The sequence below is a fragment of the Carassius carassius genome, chromosome 13, assembly GCF_963082965.1.
Source record: "Carassius carassius chromosome 13, fCarCar2.1, whole genome shotgun sequence".
NCBI lineage: Eukaryota > Metazoa > Chordata > Actinopteri > Cypriniformes > Cyprinidae > Carassius > Carassius carassius.
Window position 1 is genome coordinate 27,293,062 of NC_081767.1, and position 23,507 is coordinate 27,316,568.

Sequence of the window (23,507 nt, forward strand, 5' to 3'; positions counted from 1 at the left end):
GTTGGGCAGCAAGATGAATGTCTGCACAGATGGTCAAACTCTCTCATGCAGAGCTGTGTGCTCACATCAAAGATTACTCTAAGAACACAGCAAATATACTGGAAAAAAGACAAAATAGTAAAACAAGAATAATCAAGCTGAGACATGTCTAAGTAGCAGGGGTCATGCTATCCTGCTCTTCGTCGTTTGATTAGAACCCAATAAGAATGTAACCAGGTAAAAGAGATTTACTGAACCTCAAACTTGTAAACTGTGAAATTAGTTTCAAACTATGTATGTGAAATTTGTTTCCAAATTTGTAAAGGTTATTCCTCCCACATGTAGCACAGAATCAGTGTAACCGAGAAAGAAACTGTGTCTGAATACTGGCTCTGGACATGGTGCACTTGGTTACATTTTTGATTATATTAATCAGAAAGGTGCTCATGAGCTTTCTGTTTGTGCTAGTGATGCTCCCTCAACATAACCTTTTCCTGCACACCACAGTTGACAATTACCCAACAGTCTAAGCAGCATTATATGGCGAAAGTGTGGATGATTACATTTGGGACAGGATCATAATATAATGGCACCAACCTTATGCTCTGGGTTTGTAGATAGTCTGGGTCAGTAGCATTTAGCATGGCCACAAAGCTCCCTATAGGGATATTCTCTCTCCTGATGACAACCAGAGGATCTGGGAAGAACACTGGTCCTTCATTCACATCCATAACTGTAATGTAAACAGTTGCTGTAGAGCTGGAGCCATACACAATGTCAGGAACCAGAGGGTCTTCATTTTCCACTTTTATCAGCAGTGTGTGAAACATTGCACTTTCATAGTCCAGAGGCTGAGAAAGACAAAAGGAATTATGTAAGAGCAATTAACTAACAAGCAAGTAACTATCAATCAAATTACTCTATCAAAAGTATTTATCATTATTATTGTTATTGTGTAGGGCCACTTTCCTGGAGAGTTTAGCTCTTAGACACCTTCCCGGAAGTTTATAGTAATCCCGAAGACATTAAATAGCTGGTTCAGGTGTGATTTATTTGGTTTGGAGATAAACTTCACACTGGGGTTTCTAATCCTGCTCCTGGAGGGCCACTGTCATGAGTTTAGCTGCAACTCTTATTAAACACACCAGAACAAGCCAATCAAGGTCATCAGGATTACTAGAAACCTCCAGACAAGTGTGTCTGGGCAAGTTGGAGTTAAATTCTAAACGATGTTGACCTTCCAGGAGGAGGATTGGACACTTCTGCTATATAGAAAGTTGGGATAGATTGGACATCCCTACCGTAAATGTACCACTTTACCTCTGCAGTTAAGTGAATTGCTTAGAAATCTTATATTAGTGACTAAAAATGGTCCCCTTTTTGAGCTTGATACTTTAAAGTTTTAGTAACCAAAAAAAGACCCTTAAACAAATATTAAGTCTTTTGTATAAGTGGTTAAGATCTCAATTGGTAACCTAAATTTGATAGGTTCAATCATCATGAGCTGATCTTCATGTACCTTCACCATTACAAGACAATCACGCAATTGAACATTGTGTACCTTTACCACTGACAGCATCCCTTCATTGTTGTCCAGATTGGTCTGTATCTCAAAGTTCTGGTTGGGGTCTCCGTTGATGATGGAGTAGATAGCTCTCCAGGCTCCAGTGGCTGGGTCGTCTCTATCGTCCACCGTCAGGTTCACTACCACACCAGTTGATCCCTCATTCACCGATGCCTGGAACTACAGCACAGGTTGTTTGATCTGTCAAACGTTTTCCAATGTTTCAAACCAGGAAATCATATTACAACAACACTTTAGAATTCGTGATATTGCTATCTGTAATCAACATCAATAATTCTCTTTCAAATTTCTTCAGATAATAAGACAGAATGAGCAGTGGAGGAGTTGCTGGTTGTAGACGTGAATTAATTTCACTGGAAATTAATGCTTTGGCTAAATCTCTACAATTGTGCCTCTTATGTTTACAGAGATTAACACAACCAGTGGGACAGCCGCCTATTGTTTCCAGAAAACCGTGCACCACCTTGAGTAATGAAAGCAGCACTGATCTACCTACAGCTGCATCAATTCAATTCCTTGTTCAGCCTTGTTTGAAACATGCAGACTCTCTGTCTTACATCTACCTCCCTCCTACCCTTCTTTCTGTCCCTCTGTCAAAGATAAGGCTTAAGCTAAGCTTGTATGAAAACCGCTCTTGTTCTTTTTTGTCACTGGAGGAAAGCTACTCTATTCAGAGTGCTGCAAGTCTCCATAGTCCTTGTTCAATCCAACCCAATGTCACAGGCCTGTTTGGGAAGATGAAGTGTTCCTTCAAGGGCCAGATGAGCTTTGGTCCCCATCAGCTCAGCTATCATTTCTGTTTAGTGGCTTGTGAAGTGAGCAACCCCTCAAAGCATCAGGGATGTGCTCCCTTTATAAGAGCTGTCCAGTGGTTATGGCATGGGGGGCGGATGCAAAGGTCATCAGCGCTGGACCTGGGTGGCTGGATGAATTAGCGAAGTTTAGAAAGTGAAGCTAAGCAGTTTAAACCCCTGTGGGACTGAAGTACTGCCACTAAGCCCTCTCTCTAACTTAATGCTTATTCCTATTGAGTTCGGAGCCAGACTAGTAGACCAATTAATAATAACACTGAAGAAAATCCTTAATGCCATGGAGGCACATCTAAATTGGCAACATTCATGCTTAGTTTTTCACTTTTTAACATTAGGTGTGAAAATGTACTGCTACCACAATCTGTTCTAAACATATCAGGCAGTAGATGCAGTGCAGGTAGTGACTTCTAGCCTCAGTCATTTTATTACACCTGAAAATATAGATTTTTCATTTCTAAGGCTCATCTCCCAAAAATAATAACTTCTTCAATAATATAAAGAAAGAAAGAACCTGGTGATTTTGTTCCTTACAAGAGAGAGGGGGAAAAGCTCTCCTGGTGCCAGCCTTACATTTAAGCCACGCTTATTTAAAATTTCTGAAACACAAGCCCCGTTCACCATGTCCTTAAAATCTGTTTGTGTGTCAAAAGAGGTGAGATTGTACCTGTCTGCTGAAGGCCAAAGGATGATTACATCACTTATATATTACTTCAGATCCAATGAGAGCATTGTGTCTACAGCAAGCCCTGCAGGTGTATCACTGTCAAAATCACAGCAGCAGGAGATACTCTCCTGCTATCAACCAAGATTTCATCATGAGTGGAATAAACAATTAATCGTAGGTTGCCACAAATGTTTACTGGGGGACACGAATGCGTCTGCACACCTACACGCTGTACATCTTCACATCGCTGACTGGTTGTGTTTCATTTAATCATCTGAGGCAGTGAAGCGGTCAGATTGATGTATTCAATCTTTGTTGGCTGTTGATACCCTGGCCCTGCCATACAACTGATAAGACCCCAATCCCTCACACAGTTCACAAAGCAAACAGCAATGTGACAAACAGAGAAGTTATGCACCCTGAGGCTGGACCCCAAAACTGAGGAAACAGGGTGGGTTTGTGTGTTTGAGGTAAATGTCACCTAGTCAAAGCCCCCCGGGAACAAAACACAGGGAAAGTGATGAGGGGAGAGAGTGTACGGCCAGAAAAAGATAAATCACTTCCTACAGAGGCACTGATGTGGTGAAACCCGGAAGCAATGAATGACTGTGATTATTTGGCTTGGCATTCATTATCAGTAATGTAGCACAGTGTGAAGGCATCATTGGAGATTTTTTTTGAGCTGTGCTACTGCTTTAGTAACAAATAGGTCAGAAAATTCACACCTGATACTTTAACTCCCACTCTGTCTCAACATCTCTTCATGGAATTAAATCAACATTCATGACCTTTCGAGAAACTCTGTCTGATTTACACATCTCAAATTGCACATCTAAAACCGGGAATGTGAGAAAAAAGCTGCACGCTGTTTTCACAGCTTAATGAGATTCTACAAAATAACACTTTCCACCTTCAGCCAAACTGGGAACGCTAGGCACTCCAGAAGCCTTCAGAGAGTGAGAGTCATGTGAAGAGTTTATCCTGATGTGAACATGGAAGATAATACCTTTTAATGCCACTGGTAATGCTTTCACTTCAGAGCCTCTCAGAATGGCAAACTGAAATGTTCTAAAGTCTGACGGCCCTTCATTAGGAGTCAGAGACCCCTACAGTATTGTTATTTTGTCAGAACTTACAGTAACACATTATAAAAACATAAAAAAGGGCCATCTAGATTTTTAGTGCTGATTGCAAGGAAAGGTCAGAAGAAGAAATATGTTAAAAGCATAGTTCACCCCAAAATGAAAATTCTGTAATCATTTAATAACCCTGTCATTGTAAAATGTACTCTCTTTGGTGAAACACAATCTAAGATGTCTCAAAAAATGTCTCAAAAACAGCTTATACATACTTTTTGCTAGTAGCTTGGTTTTAGGTAAAATGTAAATGATTTAAAATAAATTATTAATAATTAAATAATCATGTTAATATCAATAGATTTCACTGTAAAACATTCTGAACCAGAATAAATATGTGGACTAATGAATTGTGTAGACATTTAATTAAGAATATCGCACTATAGCAGAGGGGTTCCATTCCTGCTTATGGAGATTTTCCTTTCTTCAGAGTTTAGATCAATCAAACAGTCCTGAACCTGTTAATCAATGTCTTTGGGATCACTTGAAAATTGCAGACAGGTGTATGAGAGTTGTGATGGAACTAAACACTAAACCAAATTCGAAACCTATATTTGCAATTGCAACAATTGGCCATAAATCAAGTATAGCGTTCTCTGGCAGGCCACGTCACTCAAGTTGGATCCACATCTACCTATAGAGATACGATGCCTATTACAGCATCCTTATATAAGGTCCTTCAGTATTATCAGCAGCTGTCACACTGCTCAATAGCTAATTACTCTCCTCTATCCCCAGTTCCTCCTCTTGTCCAGTCAGGATTCAGCCTTTTGATTCCCCTTTAATTTCTAAATATGTACATTAAATTATTGAACATTATTGATATATGCAATAAATGTTGTTTCTGTTCTGTTTACGCTATGGGGGTCATCATTGCTCTCCCTGCTGTTATCAATGCTAGACTACCTGGTTGTGCAGGGATTTCTTGCCCAGAACAGAACCACACCACCAATCCAAACTGTATGCTAATTGTCAATCATCTTTGACGATAAGTGACAACCATTTCCTTCTATTAAATATTCATAAATCTATGTTGCTATACATAGAACTAGTCGGCAACTCTACTTTTCTCACAGTTAGAAATAACATATTTTTAATAAATAAAATAAATAACGTGATAACTTAATCAAATCAAGCGTCTGGCTATCAACTAGTTATTTTGCAACCCCTATATAGATGTAGTATGAAACTAAAATTAGCATAAGTCATGGGTAATAACATTCAAACGAATGCTGCAAAATCAGAACAAGTAAGCTTAAAGACCTGACTGAGAAACATAATTGACAAGCTCATCATTTGAAATGAAGACTGATAAACTATTGTTTTCTGCTTCTCTGATTCTGCTGAGCAGTGTTTGACTCAGGAGCATTTTTATAATTGCTAATTTGAGCTGAAGGTTCATTCTTTAAAGTTATCAGAGTTACATATGTAACTAAAAGTCTCAAACAATAAGAAGCTCAACACAAATTGAGTATAAGTGCTTTCAGATATAACAACCATTCAGTGCACCAGATGATGAAAACAATGAGACAAATGAAAGCAAACACCCACATATCACTTCACCAGCTTTGATTTGGCCTCAACAACAGAACTATAAACATGCTTATATCTGCTAATTGAAAATTATTGTTAATAAATATTTCATTCTCTTACTCTCTCATTAGTGAAAATTAATGTGTTGCACTAGAAAGTGTGGCTGTTACTTCTACTCTATATTTAAAAATGTGTCTGAATGATACATAATATCACATCTCACCTATAGGAGACTAGAATAATGGGTTTTTACCACATAAAAACAATTATAATTCAACCCGTCTATATACAGTATATATTAGCAGGACAATGTTCACTTTAAGTCTCTTACTAAACTGTCTCAAGCTTACACTGAATGACAAATGAAGACATGATCAAATCATCATCCCTTGACTGAATGTCTGTTCTTGATGGATATAAAAATGACATATAAATGGCAATATAACTGCAGCTCATGATGAATAAAATCACAAATGCATAAACATCCCAAAAAACTAACAAGCTGGCAAAGTGACCTGGTGCATTGAGAGATGAATATGTTTTTTTGTAAACAATTTAAAAAGCAGAAATGGAAATTAAGAGATTCCAAAGTAAATATTTGCATAATATGAAATATGCTTAACAACTATAATGTGCTCTGGTGGTTTCATTATACAAATGCAAAGACTGCTCAGTCCTGTCAAACACACTGATGAGAAATATTAATTTATATTAATGCATGCTAAATATGCTGAAATTACTTTGCAGATTTGATAAAGGATTACACAGTTAGACGCTGGTTTCCTTCTCTTGGCATGCCATATTAACATATTCTGAGTAAATTAATCTTATAATCTTATCATATCATGAGTTATGTATATGTGTCAAGGACAAAGAAATGTTAATTTGTTAATGGAACTTGCCAAACCAAAAGTCATTTTCAGAAATGACTTCAGTCCAATTAGTTTGAGACTCAATATTCTCCAGAGGAGCTGTAAGACAGTGAGAAGAGATGAGCCAGTAACAGTACAAAATCCAGAAAATAAGAATCCATGACCATCAATAATTGCTGGTGTAGCTGTGGGAATTGACCGTGGATGGTTCTTGAAATGGGGTGCAGGGGCAGTAGGAAATGGGACATTATTTCACGTCATGGATAATATGAAGGCTAAAACTGACTTTTCTGCTGTTAACCAAACCATTTTCACCTCACACCAAGGGGTAAACTAAAGGGTTAAGATAAAACTGTGAAAAGTTGCTAAGACTAATAATGAAGAAGGAATGTTTGCAGAACCAAAAGGTCATTTAAAAAATTTAAATAAAATAAAATAAAAAAATGAGCAGGAGTAAAAAGGTTTTAATCCATATAAATATTGAGTGAGCTGTGGCTCTGTTTGCAGACAATGGACAAAGTCTTAAAGCAAATTAGTGTGGAGATATAGGGAACATCTTGACTGCCCTTCCTTAATTTCCACTTTCTAAGGTCAAGAACCATCATAGTCAAAATGATTACAGCTCAATTACAGCATATGGTCTAATAGTTCCCATGGCTCTGTTCTAAAACCAAGTAAGATTATTATGTACTACTACACATAGGCAGCTCCAATCACAAATAATTAAGATTTATTCTAATACCTTCCTTACCACAAGGGAGTTTAAAAACCGTTTGAGGACACTATATAAATGGAGATTTTCCACACGTAATCCACCATCTTGGATGGATTTTTTTCCTCCATTGAACTTTTTGCATTGCAGTCTGGTATTGCCTTCCTTTAAAGGACACATGCAATTCTGCTTTAAACCTTGGCCAAAACAAGATTTGTCTGAAGGCAGCATAATTATGTTGACTTTGGGAGCCTACATAGGCAGCACACTAGATTTTGGAACAGATCCAATCACACAGAGTACTAGATATCCTTTTCTACATTTAAAATCACCCCAAGCATGTCTGTGAGCTGTGAGTGAGACCTTGTAAATGCAAAGTCAATTGTACAAATAAATAATAGCCGTCCATTCAGAGTCGCCCCCCAAAAGTGTTCCCGTTTTTTGTTATTATCGTGTTGCGGACTTGTAGCCATCATTGTTGATGTCATTAGCATTTTGACGGAGGCAGCAGCGTGCTGTCACTGCAGGGGAGAAAGGCAGCTCAGATAAGCTGTCACTTTCCTTAAGTGACAGGCGTGATAAGCCGGATCAGTGGCTGCTGCAGCACTTGAAATGGGTTCAACTGAAATAGATGCCAGTTATCACAAGATGTCAGGGTGGGCAGGCATGTACTGTACATACCACCTGCGGCACCTAGACATCCTCTGGCCTCTCCCTCCACGGCTCTAAGAAACAGGGAGGGTGAGTCAGAGGGACCTGGGAAGACAGATATAATAGAGGGAGGATGGATAGGTATGCTATTATCCTAATAATACTCCCGCTGCGGGACACTGTTACATGACCCCATACATTGACCGCAGCCTAGAATTATCTCTGGGCAGACAATTCTCGTCACACACTTCAGACATTTATTCTAAAAGACGAATGCTCAGCGGTGGCCCAGATGCTAAATAGATGAAATTAACTGTGGAAAACCTGAAAACCTTAGTTCAGCTCTGGTGGCTTGTCAGTGTTTTAAAAGAAGTGCAGATCTTACGTTCATTGATCTTCCTGGATCATTTGAGGATATAATTTCAAAGGGGTAGTTTAAATTCCAATTGATTTTCACTGTGATGAGAAATTTGTAACATAAAGAACCAGATATTAAATAAAAGATCTCTGGGAAGATGTGTCGTTGATGCAAATAAATAATACAGCTTTATTGTGTAGGCCTGTTTTTTGGTTTTACAATAGAGTGAACTAAAGTAGGGTCTCAAACTGGAGCAGAGATGGAAACAGTTTTCTATAAGCGATTCTCTTTTTTTTTTTTTTGCTACAACACTACTGAAAGTAAATGCACCCATTTAACTAGACCAGCTAATGAGAATAAATGACCGGATTGGGTCCACCTAAAATTGATAAACTGTGGCGATGATCATATGTTTGAAATCTGTCTGAGGAAGACTGCACTATGATTGTACATGCCTGCCTGTGATTATGTTCAAATTGAAACATCTAATTAAGAAAAATTGAGGAAACGTGAGAAGGTGGTGTGTTTTTCTACTCCTCTTTCCTCTCAAAATTACATTTAAAAAGAACAAATTTAGAGTTTTGAGTTTTTTGCACTCTTTTGCAAACTTAGTAGGAGATAACGAAGTAAATTATCTCACTTATGGGTTTTATCACAGAATGATAAATGGTGAAGCAGTATGTGCTGCATAAAAAAAGCCAAATGTATTTAATATAAAAATGAGGAATTTCAGGAATGTGTGAGGCGGAACTGCATTTGTTTAGTCTTTGAAGAAAAAGGAATATTATAGGGATAGTTCACCCCCCCCCCAAAAATGAAAATTTAATTTTCACCCTCACATTATTCCAAACCTGACTTATTTTCTTCACTGTATGGGAAAAACATAAAAAAATTTTTTTTTTTTAAAAAGGGTGAGTAAATGAGGACAAAATTTTAATATTTGGTTGAACTTATGCTTTAAATCCTGAGGTTGACCTCAGCATGGTCAAGCTGGTGCTTGGGTGGTTTAGCCAGAAGGGCAATTGGCTAATACCAGCTAACCAGCTTAGGCATTTTTCAAAAGGACTGATATTTGATTTGTTTCACTTTCAAAAGTGCTTTTCATGAGTATTTACTGAGGTCTGTCAGATACAGCAGTCTAAGAGGAAGAGGAGAGGACATTCTGCTGATCCACTTCCACAGCTCTCTAGTCCCGAAGGGTGGACTGGTGCCAAAAATGGAGGCATGCACTCAAAAAGCACCTGTGAGGAGACACCGGACTTTCCTACTGCAGAATTTCACAGCACAGTCAAGAGTGTTTTCAAGTGTGTGCAAAGAGGAGGTGCTGCAGTCGACTGGTAAATGGAGAAAATTTATCATGGAAAGTGCTCGTTTAAAACACACTGAACACAAACACACTTGTCATTAAGGAGCAGGGTAAAGTGACATGAGAACAGATTCAGATACTCTTACAAATGTTCACATAAATGTCACTATCTAAAGTAGTAGCTCTATTAATGTTGTTAAATTGTTTTATCGTAAATAAGCATTTTATCAGTGCTGGTGAACATGAGCTCATTTAAAATCAATTTTCTCTATGCAGATCCAATTATTTAGCAGAAAAACAGTAGCCTGGCCAGCCAGACTTACATCAAGATGTTTAGTCTGGAAACTCTCCATAGACGAGGCTTACTATGGAGGGGCGGGATAAACGGCTGTCTCTCAAAATCCCTCTGCACGCAATAGGATAGCGCTACAACCAATCAGAGCAACGAAGAAGGTTGAACTTTTTCCGTATTCAGTCGGTAAAACTCCAAACACATCTTCCTTTTTTAAAAATGACTTAAGTGCCGTTCTTTGCTCTTTTCTTAAAGAGAAACTTAACTCCAAGTCCTCCAGAGTCGCGGCCAAAGCCGATTCAAAAGATCGTTGTTCGACAGCTGCAGCCGCCATTCTTTGTTTTCAAGTGGCAGCCTTCGCAACTCTCTGTCGTCATATGTTAAGCCCGCCCCGCCTGCTCTATACACGACGTGATTGGCCTGACCCAATCTGGGTTTTTGCTGCTAGAAGGTGTATTGAGAGTTGCTAGACTGTACTCTAGGCTGCGAAATACATTTTGCTGCCGCTAGGGTGCGTCTGGATTTCTAGGCTAGAAAAACAGATGTTTACTTTATGAAAATAGGTCCAGGATGTAATGTTATATAATTTTAGAATGTTATACACAGTAAATGTAATCAATCTTGATATTGGCTTTCATTTAAACAACTTATAGAACAGTTGTATCTAATAACAGACAATTTCTGATCTAACCACAATCTCCACTCATTACTAAAATTAAAAAATAAAATAAAGTCCCACTAGTTAATGATGGTTAATTGAGTTCATTCAGTATGAAGAGTACATTGTTTTTAAAGAAAATGCTTAATTACTTTAAAGGTAATAATTTTATATGCAAATTATTTTCATAGTGAACATATATTGGATTATTTGCATATACTGCAGCAACTGTCAAAGACACTAATAGGTAACCCAAATGAGTGGCCGCATCAACCAGTCCGAAAGCCCCTCTTCCTGGCACATCAGCGCATTTTGGGAAAGACTAATGGGAATTTATAGTCTATAGCTATAATATACAGTAAAAAAAAGTCCAGCAATACCTATGATTACAACAATAAACACACAAACAATATACTCTGTCCATGGACAGACCATCATTGCCAGGGCAGGCCCTGAGAATCATAACACAATAATTTCAGACTGCAAACAGGAGGTCGCGGCAGATAAGCGATCGAAAAGGACCCAGTCCATCAGCTTTTTGTTTGAGTGATTGATGCATGGGTCTTTTTCTCACAAGGTCAGTGTATCTGAGTGAAAACCTGAGGCCCTGGTCGAGCAGGGAGGGCTTCTGTGTGTAGACGTGTGATTTGAGTGATTGACAATTGGAAATGATTGGTGAGGGCCTTCTGGACTGAGAAGTTTGAGTGTTTGTTCTCATGGTAAATGACTGCAGTTTTAAAGCTGCTTTCATGGAGCAGATCACATACGTATAGTCAATAAATAACATTACAAAGAAAGTAAGAGAGAATAAAGGTTCCTCCTACCAGTGAGTGTGTAAACTCAGGTGCGTGGTCGTTCCTGTCTGTGATGGTGATGGTGGCTGTTGCAGTTCCTGTCAGACCCACCTCACTTCCTGCCATGTCCTTTGCCACAATCTCTAGCTCGTACTGTGTGGTTGGAAGAGTCTGTGGACACATAACAATATGGTTGGGAACAGACAGTAGAGCTTCAGGACAAAGGGAGTACAGTCGTGATAAGAGCTTAAGTGGCTTAATTGAAGAACAAGTAATTGTTCCACGACTGCTTTACTGCTGGTTAGACACTGTCAATATGCACTGAAAAGCACCACATACTGTTAATGAGTGCCTACGTTGTAAATTAACTGGTAAAATGGAGTAATTAAGATCTAATCAACCAATCATTTTATTGAAGTCATGGTGTCAACTCAAAAATCTCATCTCGCAGTTCATCACTGGCAATTCAAACACTCAAGTCAATCGGTACAAAAAGTACATTATTGCTCATGATTGACCTGTGATCTATAAGACCAAATTATCCTTTTGTTTATTTACATTTCTTCCTGTGTAAGGCCTTCTTCAGGGGACGGTTCTGAAACAATGATAAAGGCTTCATGAGAGCACACTGACGCTCCCTGACAGGTGCTAATCTAAATAAATGTCAAGTTGCTTTTCAAAGGTCAATTAATGCCCACATTCCCTTTCCTTCAAGGCCATGTGTTTAACCAGAATGTCAAAATGTGAGAGAAAAAGAAAGAAAGAGTGAGAGAGAAGGGGAGAAAAAGCACCCCCCCACCCAGACCTACAATAACAGATTTATTAGAATTAAAACTAACAGACTTTTTTTTTTTTTTGAAAAAACGGCCTTGAATACTTTATACAGTTGAATACTTAAACTTGTTCAAGATCCAGACCTTTTAAAATTTAAATATAATGTAAATGTTAAAAAACCAAACTATCAAACAATCAAAGTATATATCAGTTGTGAGCAGAATATTTCTATTGTGTCATTTCCATTCAAGCAGTAATTATTCAAAACATTATTTAATTGTGCATATTCTGGATACATAAAATACTTCATAAATATGCAATTAGCCTTTACAAGACAAATTCTAATGTTTAAATAGTTTAAATGTTAGTTGACCCAAAGATTGATCAACTGATTGTTTGATTTACACCAAAATTAAATAAATGAAAGTGTGTGAAAAGAAAAGTTTAAGAAAGTTGTCTGGTGAAAGAGATATACAAGACACTAATGCATTGTGTTTACTTATATTATATGCAGTAGTTTTCTACTGCATATAAGTAAAAAAAAATGGGCACAATATAGATTTATATATTTTATATATTTATAATTTATATAGATATCTGGTTTTAAAAAAGTTATAAATGTATCAAAACAAATGTTCAGAGTGGTTGAAAAAGCTTTATACCCTTCAAACACCACCTACTCATCATATGGGAAAAAAACCTTCTCCAGACCAAAAGCACAATATTCATAAATCCAAGACAACAAGCATTTGTTAAAATAAGTCAACCCTACTGGAAAGTCATGATGGCACATTACACAGGGAGGTGCTGTTAATGCTAACATTTATTTCCTTTATTGAAATCCCACTCAGTGCAGTGTTAAGTACCACATGCTTAATAAAACTCATCCATCTGTTTCACATAAAGCCCAGGAGGCCTGTGCTGCAGTCATTTACCCATGGTGCATTGCCTTTCTGTATAAATTATGCTTGCTATCTCAGGATTCAAATGATGGCTCAGAAGTATGTCATTTCAACAAAGCTGCAATTAATAAAGGGAAAAAAATTACAATATATTGCTGATTTTTTTAAAGAAAATGAATGAATAAGAAGAGAAAAAGGATTAGTAAAAATATGTGCTTTGGGACTGGGGTATCTTTTAAAGTGAGACAAAAAGGTATATACTTCTTTTTTCCCCAGTTTAACTGAGATATGACATTAAAAGAATCCAAATGATCCACTGAAAGTGGAAAACTCCTCCCAGAGCAGGGTTATAGTTAACTAAAACTAGAACCAAAACTAAAATCATAATATCCATATATACATAAACTAATATAAAATAAAATATTAAACTTTAAATATATTTTAACATTTAATTATGTTAACTTTTTCTTTATTTTTAACGTAAAAAACAACATAAAATAATAATACATAAAACCTGTATATTCATTAATAAATTAAATAAAATACTAAATATAATTACAAAAACACATACCAGGAGAAAAAACTCTAAAATTGAAATGAAAATGGAAATAAAAACTACAATAATAATAATAAAAAAAAAATCCCCATACTTTTAGAATGACATTAGATGGTAGATCATAACAGCATTTTTCAGTTAAAAGCAATGTTCATACATAAGCTGCCAAAAATCTGAACTAACCAAATTTAGACATTACATGTGAGTGTGTTTATTTTAGTGATAATTGCTTGCAAGTTAAGATTTTAAAAATTAAAAATCTCCAACATGTGAAAACTCATGAAACTTCGCGCCATGTTGTTTATGTAATTCAACACTTCCATCACGGAGTAAAATAAAACAAGCTAAGAAATGCACATGAAGGTTACTTATGTGCATTGTTTAATACCACTAACATTCAAGCTTTACACCTCATCATCCACATCAGACATATCATGGTGAAATAATTAGTTTTCCATGAAGCACAGTACTTCCTGTGACTGAGATCGGCTGGGATGGCTGTCACTGACGAACGACTCAGAACTTATTTACTGCTGATAAACAGATGGTACTTCACAGACCTGTGAGATGAAAAAAAGAAGAGAAACCCATCTGGATAAGAGGGAGGTGAGCGCAGATTAAATCTTGGTGCCGTCAAAGGCTTGCAGGAAGCTCTCGTGTAGCGCGACAACATCTTAATGAGTCTCCCATCTCTCGCGTTCACCCGCTCAAATATATCATGCCGACGCACCTGTGACCTCCTCATGTGCTTTTGAAGGTCATAAAAATACAAAACCCATGAAAACAATCTGGAAGAGTGTTGAAACAAACCAGGTCTGCCTTTGAATGTGAAATGAGACACAATACATTAACTTCACATTGCATAATAATTGTTATTGTGCCCCAGTTATGTCAGTCATTTCACAAACTGGATCCAATGCATATGTCTTTTGAGTTTCTGTCTACTATAGATCCATTTTATGTCAGCCGTCCAATAACAGTCATTGTAAATGAGACTAAATGCAATCAAAAGCACCTTGTGTAATAGATCAAGGCTTTTTCCATGGCCAAAGTGTGTAAAGACTTAAGAAATATAGGCTTTAGAAGATGGAAATACAGTATATGCATAGCAAGACGGAATGGGCTCTGACCCGCTGAACGAGATACCGCCTCGTCTACTTCAGTAGATGTGATGTCATAATTATGCTTCTATAGCCCCTTTTTGTTCTCTCAAGTGCTTTGAAAGAAACTGTCTGGCTTTCCCAACCTCTCAGCCTATTCACAGCTCTACCTTTCATCCCCCAAGAACATAATGAACATACAAAAGCTACAGAAGAAGCAGCTGAAATGATGAATAAAGCTATAACCCGTTTGTCTTGTGTAGGGAATCTCTCAATCATTTTGCTGGCCACGTCTTTGTCTTCCTTGCAATATTTCACTTTTATTCCAGCTGGCTTTCTCACTTTTTCACAAGGGTTGTTTCACATAGCTTTAACTAAGTTGGAGTAAGTTGTAGATATGATTATGCCTCCTGTAGATTTCACAGGCAGTTTTTAATACTTATATCTGGCTGGTTATATGGGTTTGTGTTTCCACTTAATCCCTGGAATGTTATCCTAATTTCCATTTTTCCATATTTCTTATTACTTTTCTTTATGTCACTGTCATCCATATCTTGAAAAAAACTGACATTTTTAACCACTCTTTTCTCTCACGTTATGTGTTTGCTTTTTTGTGCTCAGTGATTTCAGTACAGCACAAATTATGGTATAAAATAATAGTAAATCAACTCATCCAGTCTATATTAACCACTTGAGCTGTTATTTTGATTTTTTGAGAATTAGGCATATGCAATATTGGACCCACCGGTGGGTCCCCAGAGTTGATGTGGTTAACACCATGGCCCTTCATTATTTTGCCTTTTACATGTAAAAGCTATTTCAGGATATTTTTAGATCTCATTAAAATTTTTATGTTGTCTTTAATTGGAATTTTAATATAAATTTTTAATGGCTGTAAAATATAATTTTACATTTAGGACTATAGAAATATAAAAGCCACTTTTACCCTTAGAATTTTTTCAGGATGAGAGTCAGATATTTATGAAAGCTCATTTCTGCCATGGGATTAATATATATATATATATATATATATATATATATATATATATATATATATATATATATATATATATATAATAAGGTTGTGACATCTCACAAAAAAAATAATAATAAAAAAAAATAAATAAATAAAAACAATCACACCAAAGAACCAAGAATTGTGACATACAAACTCAGAATTGCAATATATAATCTCAGAATTCAGAATTGCGAGATTTATTCTGAGGAAAAATTGTGAAATCTTGAAATTTTGACAATACATTTTGGAAATCTGATTTTTGTTTCCACCACGGAATAAAAAATACAAATGGTGAAATTTTTCTTGCAATTGAGAGTCTATATCAACCAATTCTGACATTTTTTCAGAATTGTGAGTTTATTAATTGTGAGTTATAAACCTCTCTCAATTCTGACTTGCAGGTTTATATCGTCCTGATGACATAACAACCAAATCATTCACATTTGCACATGATTTCCATGTTCATCTCAGATAAAATATCGGAACTACAGTCTGGGCCAAGTGAGATGGATATTAGTAGGTGACTGGCAGAGCAGCTTGCTGGATCATGGCACATTGCCTTTGGCTCGGTATCCCACTGAGCTCAGAGGGGAGTCACAATGCCAGTCAGCCTGAACATCGCACACCCAGCAACATATCACAAATTCGCTCCCCAGGAATTCCCCAGATAACAACTTGTGCATGGCGCTCACTAATGGTTGTCTAAATGTGATGATGGCTGGGTGCTGATGCAAATAAAATGAGAATGTCTTGTGAGTGGCTATGGATAGGTTGGAAGGCTGACAGTTAGGTGGTGAGATGGAAATGGAGCCAAGATGCGTGGAGTTACTCGAAAGAATCTCCAGAAACTTAAACGTCAGCTACAGTGATGATGAGCCTTTGTAGTGAATTCCTGACTGAAAATACATACACAAACAAACAGTTAACAGAATACAATGGAGCAAAATTAAATTCAAGAGGCAACAGGGTTGTGGTTCACACCAGACTTGATAAATGATTCTGCCAATACATAAGACAGCTAGAGGCTGCTTCTGGGACTCCTGAATCTAATTTTGACACCTCACAGTAATGCATCACTGTTAGAGTGCAAAATAATCATTCTGCATTTGTATTTAATTTTTGTTTTGAGAAAATTTGCTATAAAACTATAAAACAATTATTTCTAGTCAACTACAGAAATGTAATAAAATCTTTATAATAATCATATTTTATACCATTCAACGGTCTGGGGTCAGTATGAATGAATACACACACACACACACACACACACACACACACACACACACACACTAGCTTAAATTCTGTTTGATTTACAGCTAGGGCACATAATATTGATCAAAAGTGAAATATATTTGTTAACACTTTAGAATAGGGAACACTTATTCACTATTAACTATGACTTTTCCCTAAATAAACTCCTAATTTGCTGCTTATTAATAGTTAATAAATTAGTTGTTAACATTAGGTATGGGGTCGGACTAAGGCATCTAGAATAAATTCATGCAGAATTCCATAAAAAAAGGATGATGGGTTCTACAAAAAAACTTTTTTTCAACATAAATTTATAGTAATAATAAGCATTTACTGAAGGATAATGTCACACTTAAGACTGGAGTGAAGAATGAGTGGTGAAAATTCAGCTTTGCTGTCATAGGACTAAATTATATAAATAGAAAAAAGCCTAATCTAATATTTGGCAATTTGTAAAATGCTACACCTAATGAACCCATTCTCTCCTACAAAAGTAGTTTTGAAGCTTCACAAATCCAGCAGTGATTTCATTTAACTTCTAGATTCACCCCAATTTGCTTACTGTACACTGCGCTTCAATGCACACTGCTGAATGAGCTCTGGCAACTTCACCGCGTCATCTTTTTACCATTTTCCTCACAAAGTTACGTGTGCAACCATATAGTGTTTTAGAAGTTACTGCAAAACTCTCTATGTGTTGCCTTCTTCAGCATGTCTCTCATCCCCCTAATCACTGATGACTTTAAAGCAGCAAACAGCCGTCATATCTGATGGATCTCTTTGTGCTTGGTCGCTTGATTAATTGGACGTCCAGTAATGGAGCTCAAAAATCCAGCCGTATTTTATAAGTGAATCATGAGATGGAGACTAATTGCCACTAAAAAATGAACACTAATGCATGAACGATTCCAGTGATGAAGCCACTGACACTGCAATATGCAAATATGTGTCCAATTATGATTAACGATCATCTGAGCATTGCATGTCAATTTAGGAAGCTATTCAGAGTTCGCCACACACATGGCCTGGCAGAAGGATGCCGTTGCCTCCTAAAACTCCTCTCCCTTTGGCAAATACGCAGCAAGATATCGTTTCCCGCTAATGACATAACCCAATTTATTATAGACTGAGGCTGTGCTTGAATATTAATAGAGAAGTCATTGAATGGTTTTGCGTATGGAAATACTTGTTGATGCAGTGAAAGTATTATGTGCTGCCCCGTGATAATTCTGTTGAAGAGGTGAGTGTGTGAAACAACCAACGTTGGCTGAATGATTATGGAGCCAGGATCAAAGCCTTCCCCAGAAAACAAAGCCTTAAATAGAAAGGCTACTGATGGCATGTTGGGTCCACGCAAAAAGCAAGCTCTCCATGAAAGAGGCCGGAGGGAGCCTCATTTTATTTTTTTCCCTCATCTGTTGTCCTTTTGTCTCGATTTAGAGTGTGTTTTTTTGTGCGCATGTGACACGGGGCATAGATTGATCTCTGGCGCTTTCCTGCCTCTGACATTTCAAACAGACGTTCTGCCATGTGGCTCTCGAGTCAACATCCTGGCATCCGGAGAGACGCAGAGGGGATGATGTCAACTTAAGAGCCTGGATGCAATCACCTAATATCACACACACTGCTGTTGCTGATGTGATCTAGGACAGGTATTTCCATAACAGACGTGGATAAAAGCATGAAAAAGCATGGATTGAAGACTTTGAAGGGTTTTGAAGGGTCATTTTACCAGATGATAAAAACACGGTGAACTTTAAAATATAAACTGTGGTTTTATTTTATTTATTTTTTCTCTCTGTCTCCCTCACTCTCTCTCTTAGGGACTTTTATTTAAACATAATTAGAGAGAGAACAGGAATAACAGGACACAATGATATCAGCCAGACATGAATTTGCATCAGCACAGTACAGTATGTCATAGCAATAACTAAGCTATGGGAAAGTTACACAAAAATGAAAATTGTGTCATCATTTACACACCCTCATGTCAATTCAAAGCTGTATGACTATCTTTGTTTGTGTGGAACACTAAAGAAGTGTGGTGTTTTTTTTTTCATACAATAAAAGTCAGTGATGACTAATCCTGCTTTAGACATCATTAGAATTTATGTGAATAAATATATTCTCAAATATATCAAAATAACCCTTTTTTCACAATTTGGTTGGTGTTTTAAACTACCTTGGCTAGTTTCATGTCAAGTAACAAGTTGAAGAGATAGAAGAGTAATTTAAAAACTTGTATTAGGTTTTAGATTTGTTTGCTTTAGATAAAAACTGAAAATGGATTCAGAAGGTGCTGGACTCTGGCATGCAGAGCTTATTGGTGAACCTTCCTTTAATATTTGTGTGTGATTCTGGAATATCCTATTCTGCATCATGTCTATATGATCTGATCCCAGTGATGAAAAAAAAAAAAAAAAGTTATTTTTTTACCCACATTAGGGTTTCACATATTTCATAAAGTTTGTTGCTGGTACATTGATCCCATTCAATTTGCCATTTGTTTATGACACATGACATCATGGTAGTTTTCAAATCTGATGGTGGCATGGATCACTTTTCAAGTTCTCTTTAAAAGCAACTTTCTTTTTTTCACAACAACAACAAAACGATTTTAAATAAGAGTGCATCGCAAGCAGTCATTTTAACCGATAAAAACCATGTTGATTGAAAAAAATACATTGAAAAATGTGTGTGTGTGTGTGTGTGTGTGTGTGTGTGTGTGTGTGTGTGTGTGTGTGTGAGAGAGAGAGAGAGAGAGAGAGAGAGAGAGAGAGTAGGAGGTTATGAAATCAGGGGGAGAAGAGGAGAAAACAGGAAAAGGAATAATTCTTGGCTGATTTGAACTTGCATCATCCACATGAGCACTTCAGCCCAATAAGCCCTTGCACTAACCAGTAAGCCACAGCTCTGACAGCAGTCAAGATGTAATGCCTCTGTGAATATGATGCAGCTAAACATTTTCAGTGCATCTTACACAGCAAGACTCAGAGACTTTGGTGAAAAGTTCAGAGAAATAATTAATTTTACCACATGATAAAAAAAAATGCATTTACCACTATTATAGGCTGAAAAGTAGAGAGAGGTCTAGAAGTGGTATAGGGAGATGATGTAGACTTTGCAAGCCAGACTCAACAAAGCACATGGACAAACTGCTAAACCACATGTGTTCAAGCATGTGATTATTCCACTGATGAAGTTTTGAGGACATCTTGCACTACACGAAACAACTCATAACACAAATCTAACACCTAACTCTGGATGTATTTACAGAAACTAATCAACCTAATTAATGAGCTCATGATAAGCAGGAGAGATGCAGAATCTCCTGACGTGTGTGGGGGTAATGTGGGTCAAGGTTGGGGTTTCTGGGTTTGAAGAAACAGAGCGGAAAAAAGAGCCTAGCTAATCTAATCAAGCGCATCGTCCAACCACAGACTAATCGCTGTCAATTACAGTTCAGTAATGGGGAGGAAATAGTCCTTATTACACCCAGGCCTACTGATGAGATGAGGGTAGAAAATGAGGAGGAAGAAGGAAAGAGGGAAGGGAGGGAGGTGTTTCATCATGGCCATCAAAGCCCATCTGGGAAGTGGAAGCAGCACTTATGTTGAAGAGCACAGGTGTTGCTGTTTAACCGTTAATTAGATTAGCACAGATCAAAGGCAGATTGCCACTACTGGGGAGCAGTTACATTGCCGACAGGGGCCGGGGAGGTCTCTAAGGGACCTGGGGGCACGAATTTCTCCTATCCCAGTGATTCAGACAGATTAATGTGCTTACCAAAGCTGGTTTCGGACGAGAATGAGATCAAACCTACCTGCTTTGTGTTCTGTCATATGGGAATATATGAGGGTAAGATTTCCAAGTTAAGCCTTAACTTGGATGTTTTGCCTAACCCTAACCCAACAACATAACCCTAACCCAACAACATGCCACATGCAACTTTTCACTTCAAAATAAACAAAATAAACAAATAAACAAAATAACTTTGTCTAAATTAATGAATATGCCCAAAGATCCCCATTAACAAACAAACATGTCCTTTTCAGCAAAACCATGGTCTTTCACTTGCCCTTTCTACTGACTTTTATAATTATAGGCTACTGTATGCAATTCAGATCATGTGTTTTATCTTTGATTCAAAACTTGTAGCAGGACACTTTCAAAACCTATAACAAAAAGGACACACGCACATCTATGAAACCCCTGGCACATATTTCTCACTTTGTCTCTATGGGAATGCCATAGGATTCGTCTTTCTGCTGTTACACTTTTGATCGCATTTGCGACTACAGATCTACCCTGTGACAAAAGTACTGTCAACTATGTGAAGGAACTATCTTAACCCTCAGTATCCACAGGAATGCCAATGTCTTCCTGAATCAAGAGACAATCCTGCATGTCTGAAAAATGCACATGTGTAACATGCCCACTCGGGTGTGGCACATAGCTAGAACCAACTTGTAAAACTCTCCAAGAACCTCAGTGGACCACAACTAGGGCAATGCTTTGATGCGGAAAGCAATAGTTTTTCATATGCGGTGGTATCTGTTGTTAGAGTGTATGCTTATTTATTTTTTATTTTTTACTTTATTTTCCTAGGCTGTTGAGATCATTTCCATCTCAACGTGTCAGCAGGTTGCAGCTGCAATCTCCACGGACAGCAACAGACGTGTGCATGTGTGTGCAAGAGGGATCTTAATGTAGATTTATCCACTGTGCTGTGCAGTAGACAGGCCAGGCTTTGGCGCATTAGCTTTCATGCGGTATCTATGTCTGTTCGCCTGACCGAGTGTGCGTGACCACACACTACTAAAGACCCTCGCTCTCAACTCTGAAGGAAAGTGGCAAGCAGGTGTCAATGCAATCTTCTAAATACTGTATGTGACTTACTCCATCATTTTTTAATAATTTTGACCTAGAAGCACATGATTAACAGGTTAAGTACAAATATTCAGTATTGCATATAATTGTTGGGCATATATTTAATAATTTTAGCAATATGCTACCCTCAAGAGTTATTTCTTCAAGCTATGGACATTGAATGATTTTCCTTAGTAAGTGTAACGTCAAATGACGAAATGAAATGATATAGCGCATCAAAAAAACAAAAGCATCTCATTAGTAAAAATTATAGTAAGTAAATGTGAGGACACCAATATGTGATGTTTAGGGGCCTCAGAAGAAAGTCTGTCATTTAAATAGTAGAATAGAAAGTACTGGATGTGTGTGCATAACTTCACTCCATTAAACTGCACGAGAGGTTTTACTACTGTGCCTCCCATTTGCGTGGGCTCGGAAATGCTAGTGGACATAACCATAACTTGTGCAAAACTAATAATTAGGTTCATAATTACAACTATAAATATGCAGAACACGCTTTTAACCGCTTAAATAAAACTGCTTAAAAAAGCCAAGTTACGACATGAATTAAACAGTTTAAATCCCTATAGGTGGTCAGGAGAAGAGTCTCCATCTCTCCCAGAAATCAGTGGGGAAAGCCTTTAGGGGTTTTTAGCAAAAAAAAAAAAATTACAAACAACAAAACCCCGGCAGAACTTTCCAAGATAAAAGGGTCTGAGAGAAGCCTACTCTTTTTTGACAGTCCTCCAGCAGCAGATAGGAGCTAGGAGTGTTGAGCCAAGACCCCACACTGAGTGCTAAAGTGGGCCCGCCGTCTGCAGTCTATTCCAGGCTGAGTCTCTAAGTGCAAGCCCTATTCCACCAGAGAAGAGCACACATGCTGGAAACGCTCAATCTGCTTAGGAGACAGAGTAAACAAATGGCCGGGGAAAGAGAATGAGAGACAGAGAGGCAAAGAGACAGGATGGATGGAGCTTGAGGGGATGAGAGATTTAGCTCATCATCTGGGATAAATCCATCTCCCTCAGAATTCACATACGGTGTGTAAAGAAGGGGCTTTTTATCTCTGATTGTGAATGTGATTTGACGAAAGCACCCATCAAAGGCCTAGTCCAATAATAATGCTCCTAAAAAGAGACAGTGAGGGAAGACAACCTGTACACGCAAATAATTATGCCCAGATGCAGATTAAAATGCAAGTGCACACCTGAAAAATGAGCAATCGGTACAGGTGACTGAGCGAAGAGAATAAAGCTCTGATTAATGTTAAAACATTTGATTTGAAATGGCTTTCGCCGCCATCGCTGCAATTCCCTCAAGGTAGGCAAAGTGTTAAAATGACAATTTGTCTGAAAAACTTCTCAGGAAAGTGTCAACAGCAAGGGTGTAATTGACAGAAAATGTCACCGCGGTTGATTACGACCAATTTGTAGCTCAGCTGAAAAGAACCAAATGTAAAAAAATAAAAATAAATGCTACCCTTGATGAGAAAATATTTAATGAAGCACCACATGCTAATGTCACGTGCACCCACCATGAACTTTCTCCATCCAAACACATGCAAATTTCCAGCAGGGGCACAAACAATTTAAAAAAAATTATAAATAGAATAATTAAGATGAATATGACCCACATTTTGATTGTCATTTGTAAATACTATAATACTATAAATACTATATTATTAT

General features: G+C 37.5%; 1 protein-coding gene across 1 annotated transcript in view; it reads right to left on the reverse strand.

The window, feature by feature from the left end:
- cdh13 (cadherin 13, H-cadherin (heart)) overlaps positions 1 to 23,507 on the reverse strand; it is a 353,836-nt gene that overhangs the window by 48,748 nt on the left and 281,581 nt on the right. Inside the window, exons 8-10 of the mRNA XM_059565191.1 lie at positions 11,383 to 11,523; positions 1,541 to 1,723; positions 577 to 830 (exon numbers count right to left, since the gene is read on the reverse strand). Coding sequence (XP_059421174.1) covers positions 577 to 830; positions 1,541 to 1,723; positions 11,383 to 11,523 — 578 coding nt within the window. The remainder of the gene's footprint in view (positions 1 to 576; positions 831 to 1,540; positions 1,724 to 11,382; positions 11,524 to 23,507) is intronic.